This window comes from Sinocyclocheilus anshuiensis, unplaced genomic scaffold (assembly GCF_001515605.1).
Source record: "Sinocyclocheilus anshuiensis isolate Anshui unplaced genomic scaffold, SAMN03320099.WGS_v1.1 scaffold2532, whole genome shotgun sequence".
Classification (NCBI taxonomy): domain Eukaryota; kingdom Metazoa; phylum Chordata; class Actinopteri; order Cypriniformes; family Cyprinidae; genus Sinocyclocheilus; species Sinocyclocheilus anshuiensis.
In genome coordinates, this window is record NW_015536623.1 from 22,124 (window position 1) to 33,473 (window position 11,350).

The 11,350-nt window shown below is 37.9% G+C and overlaps 1 protein-coding gene across 1 annotated transcript; it reads left to right on the forward strand.

The window, feature by feature from the left end:
• Positions 1-5,330: 5,330 nt before the first annotated feature.
• On the forward strand, positions 5,331-10,888 carry LOC107703979 (galaxin-2-like; the record flags this gene model as incomplete). Its single annotated transcript, XM_016506796.1, has 11 exons — positions 5,331-5,504; positions 5,618-5,662; positions 7,397-7,424; positions 7,595-7,692; positions 7,828-7,962; positions 8,124-8,297; positions 8,373-8,418; positions 8,605-8,624; positions 8,850-8,938; positions 9,119-9,339; positions 10,840-10,888. Coding segments are annotated over exons 1-11 (930 nt in total), but the record flags the coding sequence as incomplete, so codon positions are not given.
• Positions 10,889-11,350: the final 462 nt, after the last annotated feature.

Genomic DNA, 11,350 nt, shown 5'->3' on the forward strand with positions numbered 1-11,350 from the left:
GTGTGGGTTTGTTTACAGTTTCTGGTTCACTTGCAAAAAGGGCAGTGTGAAAGCAAACCGCACCAAACAAAAAAAATAAACATTGTATTTGGTCCGGACCAAAGCAAGTGAACTAGCAGACTTTCCTGGTGTGAATACACCCTTAGGCACTGATCTGACATTATGAACACAAGCCGATTCCCAAACTTTGTATTCATTTGAGTATTCTATACGGGTTCACTGATTTTCTGTAGTCTTGAATACTTTGTGGGAATTTGGATGGATTCTGTTCTTTATTAGTGCTTATAAGGTCATATTGGGTGGAGACCCTATCTGTTTTTTTTTTCCACGTACCTTTGGAACTCTGAGGGCGTACAATAAGCTAGTTTACTTGGAATGTCTGAAACTACTGGCCAACTCTGGAAAACAGAGAGGAAAAACATGGTAATTATATTTTTGAGTGGATATTTCTATCTATATTCTCACACCCTGAACCAGAACGACATTTATGTCTTATTTGTCCTGTATCTGAGATGAGAAATATGTAGAATCACTTACTGTAAATGCAACGTTTTATAGTCTGGGTATGCCTTAGGGCCTCACATTGATAGTTCAGAAATGTTGTTTCATTGCAAACAGAATAAGATTGCATTCTGTCAAAGTTAGGTCACTGTGAAACTGTAGCATGAAAACATCTCCTGGTTAATGATGTGCATTGGACCTATTGTGCAAAATTCACTTTTACATGGTGTTTGAACACTGATGTGTGTCCACAGTGTGTGTAAACAGCCAGCCTATAATGCTAAAAATCCACCCATTATTTTTTTATTATCCCCATAAATCAAAAGCAGTGTCTGAAAATATATTGTTTCAGATTTCCCCCTACTGTAATGCCACAGTAGTGGTAAGCCCCGCCCATGACTGGTGACGATCTGCCCCATTTGCATTTTACCCGGCATGATTGATCTGCACATAATCCACCATGTTTATATCGTCACAAATAAAAACAAATATTGTTTTTGAATGTACAAATGAGAGTCTCCAAAGACTCTCGGCATCTGAGCCACGGAGAACACTGTGGATTAATTTATGTAAGGAAATGTGCCAAAGAGTCTTAAATATTTGTGCAAATCATTTTATGCCAGACTGATTTGTAAACAAGGGTCAGTTCAACACTAAGATCCAAATTGCATTTCCTGATGTGCCTGTTAGCATGCTCTACAGCTAATGTGGCTAAAGTTACCACTCTCTCTGACTGTATTCACGGAGAGCAGATCTATGTTGTTAATTTTATCCACCAGTACAAATCATGTTCCGGGGGTAAAATACATGTTTTTGGGAGGGTTCCCTTAGTAAAATTCGCATTCCAGGGGCTAAATATCACGTTTTTGGGGTTGCTTCAACCCGCGGTCATGAAAAACAACCAGTGGAAACCAGGGCTGTGCACAGGTTTTTATAAATACAGAGGTCCCAAAATTGAGATTGTTAGGGGGTTCGGGGGCATGCTCCCCCAAGAAAAATGTGTTTTTCCTGACCTACATGTGTGTATTTTAAGATGTTTTAAGGCTCATAAATTGGATAACAATATAGGTTTAAAACCAAGTCAGTATGCAGTAGTAGCATAAATTATTTTTCCTTCTTTAATTAGTCAACGTATTTGTACAATGAAAGGTTTAGTTACTGACACATAAAGAGTCACCTCCTGGCTTAACTATGGAAGTTGCGCTAAAGTCAATGCTATTTAGACTGTCAGTATGTATGAAACGTGCAAACACTGACCAAGGAGTGATACAAAAGTGAAAATTCCCAGATCTATTGGTGAAATACTGGTGAAATATCAGCATTCTTGGAAAGTCTCTTGTTAAAACAGACCAGTTGTATTTACAAAAATATATTTTTATATTTATAAATATAATGCTAATCCCATCCTGGGCACAGTGGGCAGTAGGCCTACCTGCACTTCTTCTCTCATCTTCATCACCATCTCTCCTTCTCTTTCCCTGTATCTATTCCCTTCCCAAAGCTGAGCTTTGACTGAGCTTTGACTTTTTGACTGTTTGACTTTTGTCTTTTCATTGTCGTCTATGTAAGTGAAGAATGTAAATATTGGGTCAGCTGATGTTCATGTTTAATCATTTTAGACAAGTGATTTTACTGAAGGCTACCGGGATAACTGAGTTTATTAAATTCATTCACAATATGTGCATTCACTTTATTAATCCTATGCCTAATATGATGAAAACAGACTCGTTAATGTCTCTTGCCTTGTCACATTGACAATTACGCAATAGTACATTGGCGTAATCACGTACATAATTCTAAACAGCGAAATTAGACAAAAGATTAGTAGTTTACATCCCTGAATATTTCTGTCAGTCGTTTAACATTTCTTTCGTAAAACAGTGGTCAAATAGGAAATATTTGGTTTAGCTACTTACATCTTGCACTTCATAACTGTCTGAGGCATCAAGCTGGAATATTTACATTCAGTGCCTGTGAACATAAACCCTGCCTACTTTGATACTTTGTTAAAGTAGCCCAATTCCGCAGGAAAACTGCGGACCTGGCAACACTGATCTGAAGGACAAGCTTTCTTCTGGAAAGGGGGCGGGAGCAGCAGCTCATTTGCATTTAAAGGCACACACACACGAAAATGGCGTGTTTTTGCTCACATCCAAAGAGGGGCAAATTTGACATGCTGTAATAAATTATCTGTGGGGAATTTTGAGCTGAAACTTTAAAGACACAATCTGGAGACACCAGAGACTTATATTACATATTGTAAAAAGGGGCATAATAGGTCCCCTTTAATGCAGTTCAGTTTACAGTTCTCATAAAACATATCATCCCACTACAACCCTGCTGATATGGTATACCCAGTCAGGCAGAGCAAGCTCCGCATTTGTTCTCAACCTGTTTTTCAGTTGGAGAGTGGAGATTCCATCCCTGGGCGGTCCAGGTGATTTGCAGTTGATTCAGCGAGGCACAGGTAGATCTGTTCACTTTGCAGGAGTCTTCTCACTGCCCTCTATGGTATTCCTTGACCGAAGCTCTGCTTGACACAGATAGCCTGGCACACAGCTGGCACACAGCTGGCCCAGGGTTCTACACAAGTATGCGTTGCCTCCAGTGAGCCTGATTGCACAGATTTTGTGCAAGGTCAGGAAAGGATAACAAGTCTTGCTGGTTGCGCCTCACTGGTCCACACAGACTTGGTTCTCGGATCTCATGCTCCTCTAGACAGCCCTTCCCTGGCAAATCCTCTTGAGGAAGGACCTTCTTTCTCATGGGCAGGGTACAATATGGCACCCACGTCTCGATGTCTGGAATGTCTTCGTCTAGCCCCTGAACGGGACAGGTAAGTCCTTAGGGAAGCATGACCTGATCATTAGATCCTCAAAGGTATGAAGAGGTTAAATCCCCCAAGACCGTGCCTTACCTGTTGAAAAAAAAACAAAAAAAAACAGCATATGCTGGTTAGGTATGTTTTGAAGCATGGCAGCTGGTTTCTGGTCTCTCAACGGAGGTTGTATAGATGATTCTGAGTTCCTGTCTCTCACCAGGGTTAGCCTCTGCTATGCGTAAGGTATATGTGGCTGCTATTTCTTCTACCCAAGTATCTATTGATGGTGATTCTATGGGGAGGCACCCCTTGATGTCTGGATTTTTGCACATTGCCAGATGGCTGAGGTCTATCTGCAGGCCGCAAGTTTCTTTTTTGGGACATTTGTGTGGTCCAGGAAGGTTAATATAGGCTCCATTTGAGCCAGTGTCAGAGAAGTTACTAACTCTTAAAGTGGCTCTTCTATTAGCATTGACTTAACTTAAAAGTATAGGAGATCTGCAGGCCCTATCAGTAGCCTTTTCCTGCTTAGACTTTGCTCTTTTAATGGTCAAAGTCATTCTGCACCCCAGACCTAAAGTGCCTTCTAGCTGGTCATCCTGTAAGCCTTCTTTCCTCCACCTCATGATTCTCCAGAACAAGAAAGTCTTCACCTTTCATGTCCCATCCGGGCTCTTAGTAACTACATCCGCTGCTTAGGCCAGTGGCATAAATTGTCCCAGGTTTGAATTGCTTCCTCAGTTTTCACAAGCATTGAGATGTCATTAGTGAAGTAGGAGATTTTGCATGCATGTGCTTGTGTGTGTATGTGCATGCTTGTAAGGATAAAGTGCATATTAGGATAAGGTTATGATTATTTTTCATTTTTTACTTTGAAAAAAACACTGATTATAATGTTTTGGTATGACAACAGATATGATAGTTTAGTTATACTTGTGATCCACGATAGTACAATGTTGCCTGAGAGCAACAGCTGGATTTGAAATTTTATTTTTTTATTAAATATGAGATGTGCAATACACTAAAATCTAGATAAATCTGTTTGTTCAAGTGTTCGTTTAAAGAAATTGATGTTTTCAATAAATATATTTCTTTTTTCTGGATGAAAATGTCAAATGTTTAAAGTTGTCCATTGTGGTACAATGTTGCCTTGAGGCAACAAACTTTTACAAAATAAAAAAATAATGAAACATTTTATTGATATTGTTATAGTGTCTAATTTTAAGTAGGAAAGACATCACAAATAATTTTTTCCTCATTGATATCATATTCCATACCGTAGAGGGTTAATAGATCTATCTACGTATCTACCTATCTGTCTGTCTGTTTGTCAGTCAGTCAGTCTGTCTGTCCCAAATAATTACTTTCATTATATATAAAAAAAAAAACAGTTGAAAAGGGTGATCTGTCCCTTTAAGAATCTATTATAACTATTTTCCCTATAATCATATTCACAAAGGCCGCTGATGCAAGACTCTGCAATTACTTTTTTGAAAACACCAAAAGTTTATTGACAACAGACACAGACACACCAAAATACATCAAACATCTAGCAGTGTCAAAAGCCAATTATGGTGTAGCCTAACGCTGCCTGCATCTGGGCCAAAAACCTTGAACACACCCAAAAGACCACAGCCAAAGGGCAACTACATTCTGCACCTGCATGAGAGGGAATAACTCTGCATATAAGCAGATGTCATATCACAAGTGACATTAAGTTGAAAAATCATAAGAACCTGCCCTCTTGACTTAGTCATTTGCTTGCTTTCATCAATTGACAGTGTGTCACGGCCTCAAGCCCATACACATACATACATACATGCATGCATACACACACACACACACACACACATATATATATATTCAAATATAACATTACTGAAATGTGGTAATATGTATCTCAGAAAACTGTGCAGTTCGCTAATCAACCCTATATGCACTGATGCAATATTGCCAAACATCAGCCAAAATAAATATTGAATCACTGCATTATCATGTCCATACATGTTACTTCCTTTATGTGCTTTTGGGCATCACAATTTGTGGTCCTTTCTTACTGCAGTCTGCAGAGGCGGAGCAAAAATGTTATGTTGGAGTACATAAACTCTCATCCCACTGTCTTTGGGATATTCAAACTTTATTGAACAGGGATACACAATGGAGATCTACTCATCAACTGCATGTATGACAACACATTTTTGAAGTTCTAAGTTACCTAGTATTTTGTGGATTTGTTTAATTTGTTCATTTATTTATGTATTTATTTTTATTTTAACATTGTATTTTTTATTGCAGGTGTAGTGACAATCTTGTACATTTTTGCTACAGCCTCTGCGCAAGGTAAGAAAGGAAACACTATAGGCTAATTATACTTTAGACATGTTGGCAATTACTCTAGTTTTATATTATTTATTTTTGTATTTATACGAGTGGATATTAAATTTATAATTAAGTGAGTCTAATTAATAATGTGCAACCACTAAAGTGGAGAGTAAATGTAAATTAGCAAGACAATCTCTCTCTCTCGCTGTCTTTTTTTTTTGCTGGATGGAGGCGGAGACGTTTCGATTTCAGCTTCAGCGAGCTCGCGCTTGAGTGTGTCACGACGAGTGCACAATATTTTTCATTTTTCGGTTAGTTGCGTGAGGTACTTCCCCGTGTACCGCAAAGCCCAAAGACGGCAAATTGCGTATCTGGACGCTTAACAAATTCAGACCCACTAATGAAGGAACCATTAGAAAGCACTGTTACACACCCACCGAGACTGGATACCATTTTGACTGGGCGGCGAGGGACAGTAACGTGATGACCGTGGTAGAGTAGCGCTTGACGTGATTTGGGAGCTCTGCAGTATGATTAACTGAATTTGGGAAGTTTTGTGATGAATTCCGTTGTTTTATTTTATAATTTTGACACGTATTTTTGTTTGTTTGTTTTGTTGCTTGTGATGCTGGGCAGAGTTAGTCTTTGTTTTCTTTTTCAGACAGTTATTGACTGCGTTTCCCAAAAACGCAGCCCAGTTTTTGTTATCTTGTCAGTCCCTGTATCGCTGCAAACTATGCACCAATACAAAGTACTCTTTTTTTTTTTAAACCCTTCTCGTTTCCGCATTGTTTTGTTTGTTGCAAAATCTGTTGAGTGCCAATTGCGGAAATTGCATTTAAATGTTTATTATAATATGTAGTGGTACTTAACCAAACCATACACCCTTAACTGAACGAAATAAATATAATATTCACTATTTAAATAAGGCTTTTGGTAGGAACCACCTTCATTAATACCTTCTAACAAATGCAGATCTGTTTTTAAAAATATTAATGTTAAAATAACAAAACTGTCTTTACCTACACGTAGCAAGGTTTTTTTTATTATATAATAAATAAAAAGAAAACAGATAGAATAGAAAAAGAATAGAGCAAGCTAATGTTAAAGGGATAGTTAACCAAAAAATTATCATTGTTTACTCACCGTCAGGTCATTACAAAGCTGTATGATGCACTTCTCTGGAAAACAAAATAATATATTTTGTCCATTAAATGAAAGTCAGTGGGGTCCAGTGTTATTTTGGACCCCACTGACTTCCACTGTATTAATGAAAAGAATCGTGTGACGTTTTTTCAAAATATTTTCTTCCAAAATTTTCATCCTGAACCTTTTGAAGTTAACATGAAATGCAACCCATTTTTCTTACTAAAATTCGAGGGAGAGGTTTGTTTTTGTGTGCCAGGAATTGCGATAAGTGGGTGTTGCAAACCAGAATGGAGCCAGGTGGGAGGGGAGTGATTTTAAAAATCATGTGATACTATAAATCATGTGCCCTTTTACATTCACTTTTTTCATGTTATGATAACATCAGCAAAAAAGAAAAGTCATTTCAGAGGCAGAACAAGTTATTGCATTTTGATTCAAGATTACAAATTGTTTGCACTGATAAATTTGTTTACAATAAGACCAGAAACTTGCATTAAGTCAATGTCATATTCATGTTGACTTTAATGTTTAGCATTTAGAGTTGTCTTATCAAAATGAGACTAGATACCACTTTTCAAAATGAATAATCTCTTTGTTCTTTAGGTATTTGCCATCATGACAGAGGGAGCCAGTGAGTGACCTCACACAGAGCGCTAACGCTGAGCCTCTGAGCACCGTTTCATAAGAGATTTTTTATTTATTTATTACATATATATTTTATCATAGAACACTTAAATGTAAATTAAAAGAATGATTTGGTAAGAGTAAAATGGGAGTAATCTGTCTTGTTTATAATGTCAGCAGCAATGCAGGTTTCAGTGGACAGATGGAAGGCAGCCATCATCTGCACTGTTGTGGAAATGTATCTTACAAGATCTCAGAAAGTTCCTGCTGTAATGGTAGGAGAGGCTCTTGCAGCTGTTAGTTTGTGGTAGTTTGTGGTAGCTGAGTCACTGAGAGTAGAGGATGTGATTCACAGTGAGTTTAGGACATACACAATGATTGAACACATTTTATATTTCAATGTGTTGCAGGAAATGTAACTCTGGGATTAAGCCAGCTGGTGGCTGACTGTTGTGATTCTGTAGCTTACAATCCCCTTAACGAGATTTGCTGTGATGGAAGGATTCGGACTCGAAGCAGCACTCACATGAAATGCTGTGGCAAAGGTAGCCGATGCACTTCATGCACCTTGAACAGATTGATGGCCACATTGTTCAGATTTGACACATTTTTGCATGCTTACATTTTTTAAGGTTGATTGATCTTCATACCATTAGATCAAGTAAGGCTTATTTTATAATGAGTTTTCTCTTACACTCATTTACAGTCATGTACCGGACAACGACTCATTTGTGTTGTGGTGGCGGCAACATATTTCAATGGAAGGAAAATCATTCTTGTTGTGGCAAAGAAACGTATGACATGACAACCCACTGCTGCTGTACTAACCTTACACTAGAAGTAAAGCCGAAAAATGAAACTTGCTGTCCAAAAGCAAAAGGTGTGATTATTAGACAAACAGTAATAGATATGTCATTTGTTTTAGTAGGTTGTAATCTGAATCTTATTCTCACAGACACTGATGAAAGAACAGAATGCCAGCAAGGCTCTCTTCCCACCCGGTGAGTCACACACAATGTTCTGGCTTAAAGACTGTGTTAAAACTGTGTCAACAGTATCTGTGACATGTTGACTACTACAGAAAATAATTTTGATTTGTCCCTCAGTTTGTGAAAACACATTTTTTTTACAGGTCTATTTTATAATAATTTTTCTGTTTGTTTTTATGTGTTACTGGAAATCTCAAGAAAACTCTCCAAAAACTCAGGTAAAGCACTTGGCATCCTCATTGTGTATTAATAATTTTACAAATCTATCATTTGATCGGATAATGTTCTGTTTAGTTTCAGTATCCATTGATAGTCTGTTCAGTTAATACTTGCCTAACCTGATATGTCCAATTTATATAAATCACTTTTGTCATTGTTGGAAATTATGATGATTGTATAGTTATTTTTGTAATAATCTCACACTCCTACTCATTCTGTTCTAGAATCGAAGTGTGGATCAACACCCTACAATCCCCAGAAACAAATTTGTTGCTCAGTGAATATTCATGAGAAGGCTTCAGCACTTACTAAGGTATTACCTTTTGACTTGAAGCTTAGTTCTGCAGGGACAGAAATTCCAATAAATTGGACATTTCTCTGAACACTGTGGTTTTCAGTAAAATTTGCTTATGAAGTATTTGGAGAAATTATATTATAGAGTATTCAAAAACTCTGCATACATTAACCTACTATGTTTACCTGTGTCCTTCAGTGCTGTGGCAAAGATGTTTACACTCTGTCAGATGACAATGTGCTGTGCTGTAATGGAATCCTTCATCTCAATGTGCCTGAGCAGTCAGAGTGTGTTGGAGGTGTTATATATACTCCATCAAACACTATTTGCCAAATGTCTGCTCGTCCCCGTCTTGGTAGGCACTGCTGTGGAAGACAAACCTTCAATCCTCACACACATATTTGCTGTAACGGATGCAGGTAGGCCTACAGATTACAAAAATTTGATATGATTTAAAAGCAACTTTTATGCCAGATTTACTAACATTCTGCGCCAGCGCAAACCCTCTTTGGGCATAAAACTGCTGTCCTGATCAATGTTCCCTCCAAGTTACACGCGTACGTGGCCGTGCACTTCTTACATCATGACCACGCAGAAGAAATAATATGCGCGGGCACAGGACACACACAAAAATGAATTGGGAAAGCCATTTGATTGAATTCTAGTAAATGCAAAATAATTGCAATGCTCGGGGCAAACCACTATAGAGTTGGTGTCGCCATAGATTTAGAACCGGTGAATGCGGTTTACAGGTTTCATAGAATATTAATATAAAGAATTTAACTGTTCTGCGTGAGATTTGTAAAAATTACTTTTAATAGAATTTCTTGGTATGACAGCATTGCAAAACATGTTTTCCCAGGTAACCTAAAATGTGCATCATTTAGTTAAATCGAGGGTCAAATAAAATATAAATAGCACATTAAAGTTAAAAGTTACACCCTTTTCTGTGTGTGCGCTGTACAGGTCTGGTATAAAGAATGTTTTTGCTCAGGTGGCCACACAATAGAGAAAAGTTTTGCTCAGCAAGACAAAAAATAGAGGGAAGACTGGTCCTGATTTACTAAAGACACGCATTGAAAAACTAAAATGAAATGAATCGTACAACGCGATTTACTAAGGTTTGTGATATTTTACTGGTATTTGTGCCATTATTTAATGCCCCAAAAAGCATGTCTTATTTATCCTGTTTAGTAAATCTGGCCCTTAGTATTTTTTGCTCATGTTTTAAATAATCTATGTTTTGATTAATTTTGCAAGCAAAATGAGTAGTATTCAGCTGGTTGTGTAGTTAGCATCTTTATGGGCTATCTACAGTACTAAATTCATTTCCTCACAATGTAGAGCTATTTTTAAATGACTTTCAATGCTGTAGATCCAGATTATATAGTTACCAGCATGCACTAAGTGGGCCATGCCAACCAACCAGACCTTGACCCTTGATCTTAACAACACAACCACCATGAGGGGGTGACCTGCCTTATGTAGATTAACATATTTGTCAAAATGAAAGATCATTTCTTTAGGGGTACAACTTTATATACAATGTAAAAAGTTACTCAAGCTCCAAAAATCTAGTAGCTTTAGGCAAAACCATTAAAAAAATAGCAGATAGTCAGTGTTTGGCCTGTAGCCTGATTTCATGTATGTCTTTACCCATGCCGTCTTGACAAAAGAGGCTTTGTCTGTAACTGGAAATTCAAGTCTAACTGATACGTCCAGAGACGTCATAGGAACATGCTTACTTCACTAAGACTTATTCACATGGCACAGCTTTAGAGCGGGAGTCTCTCAGTCATTAGGGTCACCCCATAAACCCTCAAGAAATTTTAAAACCACTAACAACCTGAAAAAATAGCCTCGGGCATCTTCTGTGTTGGTTGTTGAATGACTTTTCTTTCCAACTTATTTATATTTAGCCACAACAAGATGAATGGCAATTTCTGTTGTGGTTCAGAAGTCTATGACCACCATCTATTACAACACATCCCTGTGGAGCTGCTGTGCTGAACATCTCAAACCAACACCAAAGCCTAACAGCTCTCCTGCAGAATACAGGCTTAAACCACTTATGGACCTGATCCCTGAAATGTGCAATAAAACAGGTGATGTTCTTGAACATTTATTGTGGTGCAACCTGAAATGCTAAATAATATTTTTTGGAAGTAGACTTAATGATCTTGTCTTTTCTGTGTGTGTGTGTGTGTTTCTAGTGTTCTTTGGCAAAGTGGAGAGTTTGGCACTTGAAAATTATCAGCGTCTCATTGTGTTGAAAGTAGTTGGACAGGTCGATGTAAAATCGGAAAAGGTCATCAAAGACCCTTGGCTTCATGTGTCCCTGGATCACTGCAGCTCTCCTGCCACAGAGAACGGCATGACCTACCTTTGGGAGGAAAACCACGATATGAAGTACAAGCTTCTCTCTCACCC